The sequence below is a fragment of the Diaporthe batatas genome (assembly GCF_019321695.1).
Source record: "Diaporthe batatas strain CRI 302-4 chromosome Unknown Contig00013, whole genome shotgun sequence".
In the NCBI taxonomy this organism is placed as follows: Eukaryota; Fungi; Ascomycota; class Sordariomycetes; order Diaporthales; family Diaporthaceae; genus Diaporthe; species Diaporthe batatas.
In genome coordinates, this window is record NW_025408560.1 from 1,472,592 (window position 1) to 1,491,447 (window position 18,856).

The 18,856-nt window shown below is 56.8% G+C and overlaps 2 protein-coding genes across 2 annotated transcripts; one reads left to right on the top strand and one right to left on the bottom strand.

Moving 5' to 3' along the window:
- Nucleotides 1–12,699: 12,699 nt before the first annotated feature.
- Nucleotides 12,700–15,871, top strand: KVR01_010149 (uncharacterized protein). The gene is made up of 2 exons (XM_044792412.1): nt 12,700–13,429; nt 13,557–15,871. The coding sequence occupies exons 1-2, from the start codon at nt 13,195–13,197 to the stop codon at nt 14,312–14,314; spliced, it is 993 nt and encodes a 330-aa protein (XP_044640308.1). The 5' UTR covers nt 12,700–13,194; the 3' UTR covers nt 14,315–15,871.
- On the bottom strand, nt 15,401–16,912 carry KVR01_010373 (uncharacterized protein; the record flags this gene model as incomplete). Its single annotated transcript, XM_044783410.1, has 3 exons — nt 15,401–15,777; nt 15,893–16,079; nt 16,154–16,912. 3 exons carry the CDS (start codon nt 16,910–16,912, stop codon nt 15,401–15,403), a joined length of 1,323 nt encoding a protein of 440 aa, XP_044640532.1.
- Between the last annotated feature and the right edge of the window lie 1,944 nt (nt 16,913–18,856).

Here is an 18,856-nt window from a genome sequence, read left to right on the forward strand (position 1 = left end):
CTGTCGCGCATCTGATGGGCTGTTGTGCCTTAATGCGGCCAGATTGGCCCGGATGTAGAAACAAACACTCAAGACGCGAATAGTCTGACGAGGCTGAAGAAAGGGGGCCGAAAGCAACAATGCATCGCTCTCGGTGGCCCTCGGTGCGTCGGAGAACATTCTACGATCAAACAGCACGCTCGGCGGAATGCCGCATGGATTCGTATCGAATTTGCGTTTCTGTTGCAATTCTGCATTCGGTAAATGCCCACTTTCACCGAGCCAAAGCAGCCAGGCGCTGATGACATGTGGTGTTGCATGGCGCGCCCAGAGGGAGCACGGAGTAGCGGTGATGATGATGTCGGCCACCAACAAATTTGCTCTGCCTCGTCGGCCATTTCCCGTGAACCAAGGGCCTCGTGGCCAGCTGCACTGGTCGGCCGGCCGTCTCTTGGCCTATCTCTCTCCCGCTCTCTTTTTTTTCTTTGCCCAGCGCCCCGATGTTACCTCAACACATTTACTTACTATTACGGGATCCGGTTTGCTGAGTGGGCGCAAACAGGAATGGTCGCGTCTCAATCAGGGCCCGGCGGACGGTGAAGGAAAGGATTTTTGCCCGTCATCGCGCTGTCAGATCCTCGTCAAGCTTCCATGTGGATTCTGTCAAACCCACAGCCCATCAACTCTTGACTGCCGACCGAAGACATCCGAAGCGTCGACGTCGCGGCTGCCCGAGAATGACTGAATTGCGGTGACAGTCCCACACCGCGGTCCCCATTTCTTCCTGAAGTCATCAAAGTCGATGGTTGGGGAAACCTTGACAGCCCTCTTTTTCCTTCTCTTTTCTTCTTCTCTGGCCCTTCCTTTTTCTACAGCCACCAGCAAACAGGGCCCCATCGTGCGGTCTGGCGGGATCCCTACTCCACCCATGGAATTTTCCATGGAACAATTCGTGACTCCACCCAGGGTGACTGGGTGAGTGCGCGACCCACAGCGCCTGAGATTCAACTGAACTGGGCAGGGCATCGCCGGGCCACCGGAGCTGCCGTCGGACGTGTGAGGTGAAGAAAAAAATGCTGTCATGCTGTCAGACTGTCCAATTTGCCTCCCTCTCCGCCCTCAGGACCTTCACCGTGTCGTTGGAGCGTGGGGGGGAGGGCCTGGCTGGTGGGCTGGTCTTGTTGGCAGGTGTCCCCAATTTTAAGCCTCCAGGGCCTTCCCCAGACGATACAATGGGGACGCTGGAGATTTGATCACGACGGTCCCACGGCCTTGTATTTTTTTATTCAGCCTTGCGTCGGCTGGCCCTACGGCGGCCCTGTGCGTTCGTGCGTCTGCCCTGCCAGGGGTGGTGGGTGCTGCTGCTGTCACTGTCACATCTTGTCACTCGGTCACTGTGGGAGGCAAGGTAAGGGGGGAAAGGGATGAATAGGAGATGGGATTTCAGGGACCATAATCAAATCATCTCCGGACTCGTCCGAGTCCGACTCTCCTGGAGGAAGTGCCATCGGGATTCGATGAGCCCTACCGGCCTACCTGGATACGCAGTACCACGATTCCTTGTGGAAAAATTGTGAAATTGCCAGATCGTTTCCTGAGATTGTTCCTTAGGGAGTCACTCATGCAAGCAAGCCTCACCCTGGCTACCGTGATCCCGGCTTCCATTTTTGGCAACAACCTTGGAACGCGTCTCCCACGCAGCCACGTTTGTCGTCGGCCCAGCTGCCCTTCGAGAAACCCAATCTGGAGGAGACAGAAGCTCCCCGGGGTCTGTTTGGGCAAGACTACTACTAGCTCAGCCAGCGTCTCCTCCGCCCTCCCCTTCCCGGCTTCACGGGGAAGTTTGTCTAAAAATCGCAGGCAGGCGGGCGGGCGGGATTCGTAAGCGGGAGGCAGGCGGGCTTGTTCTGCGCCCCCAAGCCCCGGCGCCAAGGACCCAAGGTGCCCATGTGGTGTTTCCCCCAGGGCTTGGGCTGATGCGTCAGCTGTGCCTGCGTGCCTGAGCCTCCCTTCTCCTGGCTCCCGAGGCTACCGGCGCTGGCTAGCAATGACACCGTGAGGGTTTGGGGCTGTTGCCCGCAGGTGCTGGATCTCAATTCAATCATCGGGCTGGGGAAACCTTCTTGGAATTGATGCTTGGCTTGGCTCACATTGGTGTGTGTTAGATATCGGACAATGGCTCCGCTGCACGCCCGCCTCTGTCTGGCTCGCCTAATAGCCTTGGGTGTACTTGGAAGCTGTTGCTACCCTCGGAGTGCGACCCTGGAATCGGCGACCCATTTTTCTGATCAATTGACTGTTTTGGGCGTGGCCCGTGACTACTTGTTCCGCCCACTCTTCTAAGTTGTCACTGGCCCCTGTTTCTTCGGTTTGCCGTGGTGCAGGCATCATGTCCATTGTCCACAACTTCCAGGGTTGTGGTCAGTGGTCAGTGGTCAGTGGTCACTCGTCACTTCGTAAGCGACAAATGACCAAAGAAGCATATTTCGATACGACACTGGTCTTGGACAATGGTCTTGGGCCGTCCCGCGCTCGCATGATGATGATCAGATATCAGGAAGCCTCGGTCTCGGGTAACCCTTGCAATGAAGAGTAATCAGCAAAAGCTTGTGTAAGCAACCCCGGGCATTCGTGATTATGAGTGTGCCTGTCAATCAGCGATCCCACACCAGCCCAATCAACTTATCATGTCTTATGATCCGTGTGCCACCTACACCACCACCACCACCACCACCACCCAGCGTCTTAGACCAAGACCTCAAGCCACATAGGATGAGCTTCTGCAGACATTACTCGAGCAGGCTGGTACATCGTCGCAGGGTCACTCACTCCCACCCTCCACCTCAACGACATCTCCCAAAGTCTGGCAGGGCCCAGGTGGCTCCTCCTGCAAACCATCGCCAGCGGACGTGCACCGATCCAGCAGTTTCCATCTTGGCCCCGAGTCGCACCGCCAGACACGCACACAACCTTCCCGCCCGGCGGAAGGGGTCAGAGCGACTTTGACTTTTTCAGCTGCCAACCCTATCGTAGCGGTGCGTAGTGTACATAGTAGTGCTGTAGGTTTGACAACGTTACGAAATATGGCCCGGCGGGTCTGAACTCTGGCCGCCTTAGACTTTCCCGGCCCACAGCAGCCGGGCCCTTTCGCGGATAACGACTACGCCGTCGCCAGAGAGGTCTGTCGGTCTGTCGCTCCCTCGCGTGATGGAAGCTTTGTCGCAACAGACCCTCGGTTCCCGGCTCTAGCTGTGCGGGCGGGCAACCTACAGACAGACACAGCCCTTTCCCGCCGCGTGCCAGCTAGATTGCGTCGCCCGTCAAAGTGCTGATGCTAAAAACACACACAAAAACCCTCACTGCCATGTACTTCCGCATGGGGCAGCCCCGATGGTCCCAACTCGTCAAGGTTGCAGCGGCGTGAGATTCCCCAACCTTAGCTAGTGAGGGCCGTAGTAAAGCCACCTGCGATGATCGCGGCGATGGATGCATGTCACACACACACTTCGATGCGCCATGCACGTCGGAGGGAAAGGAAGGAGGGCCAGCCCGCCGATATGTTTGGCGGATAACGTGGCTTACAGATTTGGCCCGGCCGCTGGGCCCAGCCTTGTGCCACGCTGCAGCATATATTGTGCACCATCTACAATTACACAACAACAAACCAGGCCAAAACATGCAGCATGTGTTATTATTCCGGATTCGTGTGCGTACAGGCTACTAGTCCCCCCCTCCGCCCATCTTGGTGCGATGTGATACTGCACGGCGCCGGGTCCTTGACTCGTCCCGTGACTGACTGACATCCATCCCACGGGTTGCCGCAGTATACTACCACAAGAAGTACATTACATGATCTCCCCCCATGGGCATGGGCGTGGGATGGCTGCGGGCAGGGTGCAGCAGATGGGCGACCCACTTGGGCTGGGCGACCCAAAAGGCAGAGCTCCACATCGGGCCTTATTCTGACCAGCCGAATTGCACCACGGCCCCGAACCCAGCGAGCAGCGGGCAGAACCCCCGCAGCCATTGGCAGCCGTGCGTCCCCTCTCGATCTGGGGTTTCGTAGGCAGCCTCGGGCTGCAGACGAGGCGCGGGCTCCATAACGGCGTCGCGGATCACTATTGGGCGCGAGGCGCCGTGCGGTGAGAACAGATGGGCGACAGACCCCACCTCGAAGGTGTGCTTTGCAAGTTGCGACAGCTTGTGTGGATACTTGTTTATTATCGTGGGCTTGCTTGATAATGCACGGCAGGGTTAACAAAGCTGTCCTCCCACGCCTCTGACTCACACCTAGGTTCGTCGCGATGCGTTGGCAAATTCGTTAGCTGCCGTCGAGCTTGGATGCCTGCCTGCTTTTTTCCTTTTTTTTTTTCTGCCATGCGCCAAGGTGTGGAGTTATAGCAAACTTGGCTGCAGGCCTGGGCGGTACCGAAGGAATGCTCGGCTGTGATGCTGGGGTGACGCTGTGATTTAGAGCCTCACACAGGCACCGCGAAGGATCCGTATGTGGTAGCTTTGTTGGTGCGCAGAGCGGAACGAGGGTCTAGCACGGCTGAGTAAGAGTGTAAGACATTGATGTCTTACACACCAACTTGGCTTTTCTGTAGCGTATAGTTGTCGCCTGCTATTGCGCAAGAAGCCGTGCCATCGGGTTATGTGCCCAGCATGTGTGCACCCGGCGGCTGATAAAACGAGCACGAAGCTTGCGAACATGGGATAGCCTCAGGAACGGTCTCTCAGCGGGCTACCTGTGCGTTAGTTAGAGTTGCCCGTGTACGTAACGTAACGTAGGCGTGTGCAAGTCTGACTGCTGTGTGAGAAGTTGTCAGTTGTGCGACCTTGTGAATTAGGTACACGCCCAAAGAGGCATGATGCCAAGCCCTGTCAGAAGGGAAATCGCCGAGGCCCAACGAGGGCCAGAGGCCCTGGCCTTGGGCCTCGGGGGCAAAAAGCTTGGGGGGCTCGGGAGGAGCTGACCGCCCAGCCAGCCAGCCTGGCAGTCTGGCAGTTCGGTGAGCGACTCAATGCGCTCGGCGGCGTCGGGCGTCAAGCTCACAGATGGGATCGATCGCAACGGCGCTGCGGTGAAGCGTAAATGTGCGACGCGAAACGAGGTTATACCAGATCTCGATGAGACATGAGTCCCCACGGGCCCCTGTGGTGGTGTGCGGCAAGGTTTGAGAGCTTGTTTAAGCTGTGTGTGTGCGTGCTGGCTGTTGATTGATGGCTGGGCCGCTGGGGTGAGCATCGCTGGGTAAGCTGAGTCGTGTCTAGGACCTGCGTCTTGCATCTGCCGTGGGGTCTCTGCAGCGCTGTGTACGGCCTGTACCACCTGGCTGAGTACCCGTAGGATGTACAGATTACTGTAGGCTGCTACGGGGCAGGCTGGTAGGGTGTAGGGTGTAGCAGTGGGAGCGGGCGGGCGTGGAGGAGCGGGAGCTCTGACCTCGATGCCAATGTAACCACGGACCGCATTTTGTTTCAGTCACAGGTTGCACGAGCGAGCGATGCCCAGCAGTTCTCTTTGCTCTTTACGGAATTCGTACGCCTGGTACGGCCCCACCACACCTCCAAGGCAACTGAGGCAAGGCAAGGAGTCTTACCTTCCTTTCTGGACTGCCAGAGTTTGAGTGCCGGCGAGCTTCGGTGAGCACGGCCCGTTGGCCCTCGAAGCTTCTCACCCGCCGAGGCTCGTCACGAAGCTCTCCCCAGATCCTCCTGATGCTGCTTGTCGGGCATTTCTGAGTCGTCCTGCAGCCCACCAAAACAGACCCTACCTCACAGCTCGATGAGCTTCTTGATTCAGATGCCGGATCGGCGGCAGCTGGCTCATTGGACGACGGCACCTTAGGCACGCCACGAGATCTCTGCCCAGGTATTTTGGCTTCCGTGCCAAACCCTACAATGCAGCAAGGCGTCGCTGCAGTGGGTAATTGCGGGTCACGACAAAAGTGTGCTCAGACCAGTTCCAACTCTAAATCATGGCGGTGGTGCTACCGGTGACCGACACAAGCCTCGGGAGGCGAAGGCAGGACGGGTGGTGCGTGCATACCGTACATACCATACATACCGTGCATGTGGGTTGGGCAGTACAAGACTGCAAGGTAGCTGCACGCACGGTATGGCATCAGGTGAATAATCAGGACCTTCCCTTGCCTTACCCAGCATGCAGGAAGGGCTCAAGCGAGTGGCCTGCGACTCAGGTCCCAGCAGCTTGGAACCCAGATGTAAGCCGTAGATTTGATGAAATCCTGACCCAACCTCGCAGCCCTGGCAGCCCTGGTCAGTGCCGAGCTTGGACGGCTTGGAGGGGCTGGTCACCTGGCGACCAAAAGGACCAGGGCCGCTGCTAACCTCCCACGAGGCTGAAAGAAGGGCCCACAGCCAATTTGCCCATACGATGACAACCACGACAGCCAACCACGACAGCCAGTCTGCCAGCCACGACCCATAGGAGGGGAGACAAGGATCTGATCCATGGTACCGCTCACCGACGAATGGGTCCTCGTGCTCATCATCAAGTGCTCACCAAGTTGCACCGGGTAGACGACGACGACACCACAGTTTTGGCGGCAGGCTTGCATGTTGCAGCAAAAAAAGCAAACATTGCCGGAACCTCGTCGATGCGGCAAGTGTTATAGCCACCATCTGGGCATTAACACCACCAAGACCAACACCTGCATCATCGTCATCATTATCACCACTACTATCAGCACTCCTCCTCGTCAATCAGATAAGCACCTGTGACGGGGGCTTGCAGGCAGCATGCAGCCAGCGATGCAGCTGCGGGTTGTAATGTGATGGCGGTGATGATGTTGGTGGACGATGGATCGCCAGCCCAGAATCCTTGGATCGGCATGCCACAGCAAGCCATGGCCCACGAGGATGGAATGACCATCGGCCGAGCCTGGGGTACATACGCATCCCTCACCAAGCGAGCAAGCTTGGATCCTTCCATGATGCTGTTTGCTGACACGACCGGCGCTGCCCTGCTTCTGTCACGTCTTGTGCAACAGTACTCCTGTCCAAGCATCAGGCCGCCCGTCAATCATGTCCCACCTTAGCCTCGTATATCCACACGAGTATGTTTGTGCCAGCCTTGTTTGGTGGTCCGTCTTACACCGTCAGGCAGTTCAGGGCAGCAGCGCCCTTGTTCTCTAGCCTGATCCTGCGCCTTGGCGGGGCCTCAAGATCTGCCCCTCCGAACATGCGGTACACACGCAACAGGTTTTTTTTTCTTTTTTTTCTTTTTTTCCTTACTTCGCCCATGTTGACAATTAACAGCCGTGCTGCCGCCTGAACCGGGCCCCATGCCGGCCCGAGTGGACAAAGCCAGGGAGATCTTGCGATTGACTGGCGGTGGTGCAATCGATGGATCAGAAAACCCACTTGGCTCGGCTACGAGACAAGTTGACAAGGCAGGGCGCTCGGTGCGGGGCGCCGAACCTCGCTCTGATACAGTACCAGTACCATGCAATTTCAAAAGCAGTCATCTGACGGATTTTCAATGATGACTGCATCGTGGGTCTGTCGCAGGACCGACATGGGGACACTGGCAGACTGGCAGCAGCCCTGCAGTCAGTTGGTCGCTGCTCTGCTAGGCTTGCCAGCTTTGCCAGCTTGCCCTGGCACAGCCACCCGCCAGCTGGTAGGCGGTTAATTTCCCGTCTCCACGGTTCGTTCGGCGAACATTTTTTCGAAGGTGTGGATGCCTTCTGGGGCCCGTCTCGCTGGCATTGGCATTGGCGTTGGCGCCGGCGACAGCACCAGGGAACCAAGGGACCTCAGTCAGTGGTTCATGACAAGACACCACCCACGAGACATGGGCTCCAGTTATGATCTCCTCGGGTCCCACTCCAGGCCCCAACAAAAAAAATATACAGCCGCCTTGCTCTGACGGCAGTCCTTTTTCACTGTCTTCACCGCCGGAATGCCCTTGGCGAATGGGAAAGTCGTGATTTTCACCACCAATCTTCATCAAGCGCCGCAAAACCTCGGCGAGTTGCCGTCGTTGCCCAAAACATCAGAAATTTTCCCGCAGATGCAGCTAATCATTCCAAGATGAGGCTGCAGGGCATGCTGTTCATCCAGTACTTCCTAGCGGAGTCATTGGGGATGTCCATCTTTTCGAAAACTGAGGCTGGCAATGGGACCCCCGACGTGACCCATTCCAACAACACCCGGGCAACCACGGCGATCTTGTGCTTACACAGTACCGGCTCGGACGAAGTCGCGAATGGCTAGCAATATGACTGGCACCATGCCCGGCTCACTCGTTATCAAGCTGACGCAGGCCTCGTTTCCAGGCCCTGGTCAGCGCCCCCCGGGCATCGCGAGATCAGCTCCAAACCACGCCACGATGGAGGCAAGTGCTGCGTGTCCTCAAACGGAACAGGTCTTGCATTTTCATCTGCCGCTATGCGCACCCTGCGCCATGCGATGCCTCATAGTGGTTAGGCCCGTAAGCTGGGCCCATCTTATCTGGCTACATTATCATGATATTTTTCCCGCACAGCCATTTCTAATCTAAGACGCGGCCGTTAGCCCGAGCCCATGCTCCATCCGGTCCCCAGGCAGCCTTAGGGCAGGCCGCCCGCCATACAATTGCTGCGATCTGTTGGGCAATGACGATGCTGTATGGAGTAGTTTCCCCACGCCAACACAGACATCCACCCAAGGTCTGTGCTTTTTGTCCAGGGCTTAATGGTCTGCTCGGAAGACTGGGGACATATTGGGCAGTCCCGAGGGAGGCGTCGGCTGCCATCCACTCCATCGGCCGTGGCGTTGGTCTTTTTTTCCTTCTCGAAGGATCACATGCCCGCCGTGGATCGCGGGTCCCGAATTGTCGGGATGGGCTGGGGGAGATTCTTACTCATCGCGGTGCGGCGCCAACTCGCGTTGCCGCTTGAACCAATGATGGCGCAGGGTGCCTTGCAAAGCTGCGGGCGATCATTCAATCCCCAGCCAGACAGCCAGCCAGCCAGCCACGACAGCCAACAGAAGCTGCCGCAGGGGGTGTTCCTCTGCCTGCGTACGCAAGCCAAACCGTATCCCACGTGGCAACCGGGGTTCCGTATCGACGAGGGCGGATGACCCCTGCAGATCACGAGGGTTGTCAGCCTGCTCTCGTCTGCTTTTGGGGTACAGCCACTGTTGACCTTGCAGGCACAGGACACGCCAGTGCCCAGTTCAGCTAAAGCTGTCAGCTCTACACCCACACAGACGGGCACACGGCAGCTGGGGGGGACTGCGGCTGTGCCGTGTCTGCATGCAATTACAGGTACAATTCGGTTCTGTACCTGCCAGCTGCGGCGCATTTCGATCGCCCCTCAGCTGAGCAGCACATGGAAACGCTGTTCCGGAAGCTGCGGGACGCGAGGACCGATCATGAGCGTCACAATGAGGAAAAGAGGAGCGAGCCAATATTGACGGTTTCAGCTTCTCTGCTGCAGCCGGACTGGGGACCTGGCAGACTTGCGCGCTTTCTGCAGCAGCGCTGTCTCGGCAACACATGATGGTGGTGGTGAGTTATCGTGGCGCGCGCACACACATACACACTCACACACTCACACACATACCCTGCATACCCGGACCAGACATTCCTCCCATCCCCTTGCTCCGTAGGTCCGCTGCCTGCCAGCCTGCCTGGCGTCGCCAGACCCATTGCCGAATCACACATCATCTGACCGTCACCACTTCAGCAGCCTGCAACCCGATCTGCAACCACTTATTCAGGGCATATGCACTTTCCATCTTATCCGTCAATAGAATTGCACCTTTGGCCACTGGTCTTGCGCTTTCCTGCCGCGTGGGCCGATCTGGACAAATGGAGACATTTCCCAAACCACACACACTTGCATACATACCACAGTACTACTGATACTGATAACAGGGATATATAATATCCCCTCCAACTCGCTTAGCGACGGTGGGTGACACAGTTCGTGGCCGGCAGCACGAGCCTCGTGCTAAGGCAACATGCCTTCAGGGATGTACATCACCTGATGATGACTTACGAGAGCGAGCTGCTTCTCCCTTGTGAACCCCGCGGGTCGGAAAATGGACCTTATCACCGCGTATATACCTCTTTCACGGGACCTCGGATCGAAATAACCTCCTTGCTGGCAAGGTTTGAAACCACCGCCACTTGGGGGAGGGGCTTTTTTGGTGGGGGTGGTCCCATCTGACAGCAGGCAGCTGCAGCATCTCCCGATAAACTTCAAGATGGGCCCTGAGAACGGGCGGCTAAATACGACTTGGGCACGCCGCACTAGGATCGGTTGCACGGCTGTCACAGCCCGCTCCCCAAGCCACACCAGATGTGCTTGTCCTACACCGATACCTTTCGACAGCTTCATCAACATCAAACGGTCGCATGGACTCGGCGAGACGATGAACATTCGTCATGGCCTGAGCTTAAACGCGGGGGGCCGAGGGGCCAGTTGCAGTGCAGCTTGTGGTTGCAAGACCACGGGCGCGTGCAGAATCTACACATGCCATGGCGATAATGGTTCGCTGTCGCCTGGGTTCTCTCTCTCCCGGGGGGCACAGCAACAAGCCTCGCGGCCGCTATTGACGGGCCAGGGCTGGTGAGAAGCCAGCCGCCTCTACTGCCCTGAACCCAGCATGCCTGCCTGCCTGCCTGCCTGGTTCACCTGATGATTAATGGTTGTAACAGCGGACCAGGGTGTCAAGGCAGGTTGGTTGACGTGCTGCCTTGTTATCTCTCGTCACATCTGCATGCACAACACCCGGTACCTGCCATTCTGCCTGCTAAGATATGGTATAGGTGATAGTCCACGTGGGAGAGGCTGCGTGTCCATCTGGCTATGATGGGGTATGACTCAAAGCAGGGATTGGAAGGCAACAGGGAGATACGAGGGCAGGCAACCAGTATTCTTTCCCGATCTGTTGAACACATCATGGGAAAGACTGGGATGGGAAAGGGTGTGAGTGTGAGTCGTCTCCCGAAGTACCTGGCGTCATTCCCGCGGCCACCCAGATAGTTGGCCGGCTAAGGTGTAGCCGGCCAATACGGGCTGGGGAAGAGGTCTTTTTTTGGTCCAACATACATCACAGCACTTCCATTCACAGCCGCGTGCATGGGGTGGACGGGTGTGGCATGGCACGGCATGGGGGCGAAGGGCGGTACATCAGCGACTTGTACCGGTTTGCCGTCCTGCAAGCACTCACGAAGCTGCATGTTCCCAGGCCTGGGCGCTCACAGACACACACACACACACACACACACACGATCACAAGGCCCGGCGGTGACTTGCTTCTGTTGCTCTCACATACCCGCTTCCAAGAGACCGGGAAACACTAGAAAGGCATGGCGATGCGTGGTACTGGGCAGGGATTAAGTTGGGGGTGTGAATGGTTGGTGATTGGGAATTCCCATGACCTTAACGATGCCCACTACTTTTTCTTGTTCCTGAAACCCGAGGACGCAGCGCGGGGTAACTGCTGCTTTTCCCAGCGACCCATCCCTCGGCAGTGCAAGAAGGAAAAGAAGTAAACAACACGAGATCTCGGGCCCCGGCGCCTTAGGCCCGCCCGGCGCACTGGTGTCACGAGGGTGCGCAAGGCACGGCTGGCACGTCGAAAACCCGCCCACCCGGCTCCGTCGGCCGTTGTTCTGTACCCCAGCTTTCCTCTCTGCCCGTTTCTCCGTCGGAAGTATGCACCTACCTCGCAAGGCGTGCACGAGTTCAGGAACAGCTCAGCTACTGTTTCAGATCCCACCACCCAGTCGCGAGAGATGTTGCCACTGCTCGCAGTTTGCGTCGTCTTTGCTGCTCCTTTTTTCACCCCAAGTCACAATCATCGCAACATATAAGCCCCGCCGCGCCTCGGGTGGTGAGGCGGGCTGGAAAAAATAAAGTTTTCCCGCCTCGCGCACATCACACCAACACCAAGGGCAAAGCCGCACTGGGCTGGCGGCGGGAGAATTATTGCGGTGTGCGTCTGAGAGATCATGTTTCACACGAACCTAGAGTCATCGCAGGATCCCGTCCTCATTGGTTACCAAGGCCCAGGAACGCCGAGGCGCCTCTTCCACTTGGCCAAAAAAAAAACTACTGTGAGCTAAGCAGCCCCTTGGCACAACCCATCCCGCGGCCGTGCTCGCACTACGTTGTTTGCGAGCGAGGCGTCATCCCAACGCCCGGGGACTCGGCGATACATTTCTAATCGATCCTCATTGCGTCAACTCTCGATAATGTCTCGCATGGTGCTAGCACTGCTGACAGGGAGGGCCGCGCATCGTGTTCTGCTCTAAGCTTATGTGCCCGCCTTTGTTCGACCACGGCCGCCAAGTCTTGAAGCCCATTCCACTATGGTTACCGAACGTGGAAGCAGTCTTCGCGGTGATGGCCAAGCCCGTCCGTGTGTAGACTAGACTACTCCGTAGTGCTCGTAACTAGACCGGCAGGTTTCTTCCGGTACTTTTTCGGGACAGGGATGGGCATAGGATGAGCCTCTTATTAGAGCTGCTATTCCTCTTCGTACCAGACAGTGTCAGGTATATTGTTGCGGGTAGATATATCGTTCTTAAACGTACTGGTCGCTACACGAGAATTCGGACGCACCTTAAGGCTATGTCACTGGACAGATCCTTGGGTACAACATCGTCTTGTATCTCTTCGACCAGGACCAAAGCTCGTGTACATTTTGACGTGACAGGACGAACCTTGCAGAGGATTGTAGAAGCTGTGGACATAGCTTCCCTCGGCCCCAATATTGGATATCTGGCCCATGACTCGGGCGCGTATGACGACTGCGGCCAGTAGCATAGGCCCCGTATTGAGGCACCCATTCCAAGTCTCTACTCAGACTGACACCGGAGAATTGTATTCGGACTTTCATTTCATGCTATGCTTTGGAATCCCCATGGTCCTCTCTACCATTTGGCTCGCTTGGTTGCTTCTGAGAGAGTGTGTTTCTTGGTAGGGGTACCTAGGTACAAACACCCACCTGCAGGTACCCGGGTACTGCTGTCAGGAGCTATGACCTCACCCTCCCGATCGGCATCTAGAGTGCTTTCATCCCATCAACACCAAGCTGTCTTGCCCCGCGACCGTTCGCGATCTCGATCAGAGTTACCCCTTACAATGGTCACCAAGGGTCGCTGGCAATAGTTCAGACGCCACACCACCCAAACAACGCGGTCGCACGCAGGAAAGCGGGTTGCTGTCAGAGCACAGCCAGACAGCCATGGCCCCCATCCGAAGATACCTCAGGATATCCAAGTACTCGGTGCTAGAGTGCCGCATCTATCTCGACAATCCAGCCCTAGCGCACACATGGCTCCTCAACCCCCGCGATCCGGTACTGCCCAAGGTCATCGAGAGCGTACGGCCGCTGGTGCTCCCCAAGCTGCGCGAAGAGAGGGAGCGTAGCCGCAAGAAGAGCACGAAAAAGCGTGGCATCAAGGATATCGTGGTTGAGGGTGCGTTCCCCAGACCTTGTTTGAAACATGACAAGCAATCTATTTGCGGAGCAGGCTGAAGGCTGCAGCCTGCGCGGGACCTCGAAACATTATTGCCAATGCTGATCACCAAATGCGCTTCGCCCAGACGACTTCGAGGTGTCCATCTTCCTGACCGAGACGAGCACCAGGCACTCGCTGCTGTACAAGCACAAGCACTTCCGAGACACGACGCAGACCAAGCTGACGTCAAACTCGGCCAAGTTGACGGGTGCCTCCCGAGAGGCGCCGATCGACGTCGATGTTTCGGGTCAGACTGTTGAGGCGACCACAGTAGTGCGAGAGGAGGACCCCTACGATGACGCAGTACCTCTCCGTGACATACCGACAATGGACGAAGATGAAACAGCTCCAGCACGCGTCGGCTCGCCACCCTCAATGCTGCCATCAAAACGCCGCCGCGGGAGGGCCACAAGGCTACCCGGGGCAGAGGGCGGCGACAGTGCCGAGCATGATGCCGACGTCGTGATCTCGGACGACGGCGACGACCTTTTTGTTGGCGGTGATGACTCTGACGGCTCGGCAGCGGCGCCGCCTCCCGCCAAGCGTCGCAAGGATGCCGCTAGTCCCGCCAGAGGCGAAGCTCAAGGCGACGACAAGAAGAAGCTAGCAATGGACATTCGGTACGAGGGGTTTTCTATCTACGGCCGCGTCCTCTGCCTCGTCGTCAAAAAGCGTGAGGGTCTCACCACCACCACCACCACCGGGAGGAACGCTCCGGCCAAGGCCGGACGAAAAGCGGGGCAGTCGGCCGCGCCTGGCGGCGGCCAGGCTGTGATGGAGAACTGGATTACGTCCACTCAGATGCCCGAGGTGGCCCCTGACGACATTCCAGGGGCGTCTTGAAGGGCTGGAACCTCAATTGAAACAAATGTGTTCAAAAGCAATTGCGGTGTCTTCTGTCGCACCGGATGTCCGGTTCTGTTGATGTCAGTTGAACTCTAATCGTGTGACCTTGAGACGACAAGGCTGAGGCCCTCGCATGACTCGCTGGGGTCTCAACCGCACAGTGCGGCATCCCATCATGTGTAGTAGGGCCTGTCTGGACCATTACGATCCCGCTCGCACCAATCAGCCGCCATGTGAGGACGATGAACGGGCCGTTTCCGGAATGGCGAAGCGAGAGCGTGGAAAGGGCCGCATCTCGTGGGAGGTGCCACTAGAGTTTGCTTGTCACGATCCTTGGCGCCCTATTTTGAGGGGTGAAGGAGGCTCGTGTTGTTTCTGCGCAGAGAAACGTCCGATAGGCCTGTTGGAACTCGATCTCCAAGCTGTCAAATGGCTTCGAGTGTTTCAATAGAGTGGGATCTAAGGTTGGTGCGAACGGGAAAGCACAGGCTCGACCAAGCTGGCGTAAGGGACCGCGCCCATCGGGATGTGGGCTGAGGGGGGTTGGACGTCGCCTTGCCTCGCGGCCACTCTCGCGCGAATGATGTAGTGTGGTCCGAGTTGGGATGCACTAACCGTTGTTCTGCAGTCGTTTTGCGAGTTTTCTTGGGTTGGTTGTGCCAGAGCTACGGATACCAAGCCGTTGAGTTATTGAAAGCTGGGTGCGAAAGTCTCCCGCTTTGTCTCTGAGCTAGGCACAACTACAGTCTACGGGTACGCTACCATGACACTATGCCTCGTGAGCGCAAAGACGGCGAGGTAAATCGACGATGGAGTCAACCTTTCTACTCCACAGGCAACGCTGATTGGCCGGCATATGCCGTCCAGATGCCACATCTAAGGCATCATACTGTTATCGGCCTGAGAAAGGCTCACTAGGGCGAGTAAAAAGACAAGTTCAACATGTACAAGAAGTGTATGTACTTGACTAGATCATGATTAAGGGCTACGGCATACTCGTAAGGTTTGCCTACGGAGTAAACACGGGATCGGACTGATAGCATGTGCTCAAGTGAAGATAGAGATAGTCAACCAACACTGGCATTAGCGGCCACTCCCATTGTTGACCAACAAGTTCGGCGAGCCCTTAGGGTCCGCAACAGCGTCCGGGATAGCCAACTCGAGGATCCGGCCCGTGACCATATCCGGAGTCCCAAGGCCGCCCTCCAGCCCGCGGAGGTAGCAGACAAGCCCGGAGACGAGCGCCGTGGACATGCTGGTGCCCGTCTTGGTAGAGACGCCGTCGTCGGCGCGGGCGCTCGCGCTGGCGATGTCTAACCCCGGCGCGAAGACGTCGAGCTCGGGCCCGTAGTTGCTGCCCTCGAGGCCCTCGCGGAGTTGGCCGCGGGCGCGGTCGCGCTGCGTCATGCCGACTGTGAAGGCCTGGGGCAGGCTGCCTGGTGAGATGCCGCGCACCGGTTCTGCCTCCGTGTTAGTCACCAGTTGGCCTGATGTTGATGTATGGGGATTTCGGGGGTGATGCGTTTATATAGAGTATCTTAGGGTATCATGCGCAGGGGAAAATGTGGTGCTTACTGTTGGAGTTGCCGGCTCCCGCGACGCTGAGGATCCCCTCGTTGTAGGCCGCCAGAACGGCGTTGTCCAGCGCTTGAGATTTTGGGCTCGTGAGGGACAGGTTCAGGACTGATTTACTCTCGGTGCCCTTGGACTTGATGTCGTTGACGGCCCATGCGATGCCGGCGAGGACGGCTTCGATCGAGCCCTGGGATGTGTTAGTCAGTGTATAATACTATATGGTTGATCCGAGCGGCGTATAAAACCCAAAGGAAGTCTTACACCGCCACTCCCCATGATCGTGACATCAATAACCTTGGCTTTCTTCGCCACGCCAAACCTCTTGCCGGCGATGATACCAGCGACGTGAGTGCCGTGCCCGACTTCTGTGTCATAATCGTCGCCAACTGGCTCGGTCGACCCAGTCAGGACGCTGTAGCCAAAGCTGGCCCTCCCCTCGAACTCGGCATGCGACAGCCGGATCCCCGTGTCAATCACGTACGCCGTCGTCCCCGCCCCGGCGGTCCTGTCGTACACGTACTCAGTGGACCCGGCACTGCGGTGCGACAGGTCGCCCAGGCTCCAGGTGCTGCGGGTCTGCGTCGTCAGGCTGCGGCGCGGCCGCCATGGCCACCATGACTGTGGCAGGAAAGCTGTCGACGTGTCCTCCTCCTTCTCCTCCTCCTCCTCCTCCTCGCCGGCCCAGGCGACGCGGACCACCTGGTCTCGCTCGACGGCAAGGACCTCGTCCAGCCCCTGGATGGCGGCGATGGTGGCGTTGTCGAAGCGCCCGCTGTAGGCGCTGAAGTTGTCTCCGATCTGGAAGGTCCGGTCCAGAGAGCCGGCGGAGCCATCGCGCCGCCGCAGGAGGCTGCGCACCGTGTTGTGGTGTGTGGTGACGGCTTCTGGGCTTGTTCCGGGCTTCAGCTGGATTATATACTTGCCCTCGATGAATTCTGGGTTGGCACCGCGGGCCATGCCGCTCGCCGCCGCGAGGGCGGGAACGACGGCGAGGATGAGTGATGCCAGGGAGGTCCTCATTTTGAAGATGCTTCGGCTGACAGGTTGTCCTGTAGGAGGTTGTTCTGTAGATGGTTGTCCTGTAGGAGGTTGTCCTGTAGGAGGTTGTCCTGTAGGAGGTTGTCCTGGAGGAGGTTGTCCTGTAGGAGGTTGTCCTGGAGGAGGTTGTCCTGGAGGAGGTTCTCCTAGAGGTTGTCCTTGGGTGTACCCTCCGTTTTTGTGGGTGTGAATATCCGATCTCTTGAAAAAATACTGGACTGGCCTGGGAAAGATCCGGCCCCAAGCCGGCCATTCTGTTCGGCGCGGACGCGGGACCTCAGACTCGAGCTGGTCCGGGGTAGCATTCAGAACGAGAATGGTTATGCCAAATTTCCAATCACAGTACAATTTCCTGCCGTGGCTTCCTTTCCGAGCTGACTTCATGAAAATGGCCGATGGATAAGTATTTTATACATCTCTTGACCTCATATGGATATGGCTCGAAAAGATGATAAATCACCATGGTGTATGCAGACAGGGAACACCAAAACAATACCCCCAAGAATGCATCTCGGGTCGTTTGCAACACCGGCGGCGGACCATAGACCTAACACATCCTCGCCAATCCGCCAAGCAAAGCTTGACATTGCCTGGGCAATTAGTCAGTGCGTGTTTTTATATATCCTTTGCTTCGTCGGCTTCCTAGTCGACGGCGCCGTCAGAAGCGATGCTCCCTAGCCTTCCAAGGCTGTCTGTGCGGCACGAGGCTGATATCTGGAGGCCACGTACCCACTCACTAAGGTTTTTGTTACTAATATCGGCATTGTTTTGTGTTTTCTCTGGATATTTACGCTTGGCTCAGTTATGATGAGATCATGTACGCCTTCGGGATGTTAATGGATGAAAAACGAAACCACCTAATGAGAGGAATATCATGTAGTTTAGAATCACGCGTGTATGGCTTTTTACGTGTTCGGAATAGAAGCGAAACCACGTACATGCTCATGAGTCAACCCAACTTGAAAATAAGACTGATTGCTGACTTAAATTGACTACGGAAGGCAAGAACCTCTCGTGCTTTTGGAATAAGGCAGCTAGTCTACGCACTCTACTTAGTCTGCATGTTCACGTGGTCAGGGTAGGCTCGTCAATGTAATAGTTTCAGAACAATGTGTACAGTCATACAATGGATATGGGAAAGCTTGTAACAACCGATCACTGATGTCAAGAATCAACCTAGCTTTCTACCTAGAGCGGACTCAAATCCTACAGATCGCTCAATACAGCTGTCTTGCGTATTGTTTCCGCAGACTTGCTGAATGACCCAATCCCACAACCCACAACACCAAAAACGGCCCATGCCGGCCTCATTTAGCCTCAAATTGGCAGACCCTCTTGGTTTTTATCTTGTGGAACACCCATCCGCTACAGTAATCGCACTGCAGACGCTCCCCCCTTCTGTTCTGTACCTTGGTGCTACAGTCGGCGCATTGATACGTGACTCTGGGGTTCTGGGGCGGGAGTCTCTCGTATGGTCGCTGTTGTGGCTTCTCGTTCTCGATCTGGCGGCTGGTCGACTGGCCGAGCGGGCTTTTCGCGCCTGGGCTGCTTGCCCCCTGGCTGGTTGTCGGAACGGTGTACGCTTCGCGAGACATTTTTTGGTAAGTGAAAGGCGACAAATGCGTGGGGGTACTGTCGATGTGTTCTACTCCTGAGAGACGACTTGGTTTTCCGATAATAGATCCGGGTCCGAGAAGGTGGCCTCGGTGTGTGAATTGGAGATACCTCGGCGCTGCTTTGTCTTTGACGTGAAGACTTTGAGAGCCCGGGATAGGAAGACCGAGGCTGGATTTATTGGGTGTCTGTCTTGGCCGCAAACAATGAACACAGCCGGTGAATGCGGCAAGGCAAAGTCAACGCAAAGTCAGGAAACTCGGTCAGTATTCATAGGGGGGATAGAGGGAAGTATCAGTATATGTGTTGAGC

Bases quoted from the DNA above. Each gene is read 5' to 3' on its own strand.
- KVR01_010149 (XM_044792412.1), top strand. From the start codon at position 13,195: ATGGCCCCCATCCGAAGATACCTCAGGATATCCAAGTACTCGGTGCTA. The intron at 13,430-13,556 runs GTGCGTTCCCCA...CGCTTCGCCCAG, and splicing joins CAAGGATATCGTGGTTGAGG to ACGACTTCGAGGTGTCCATC.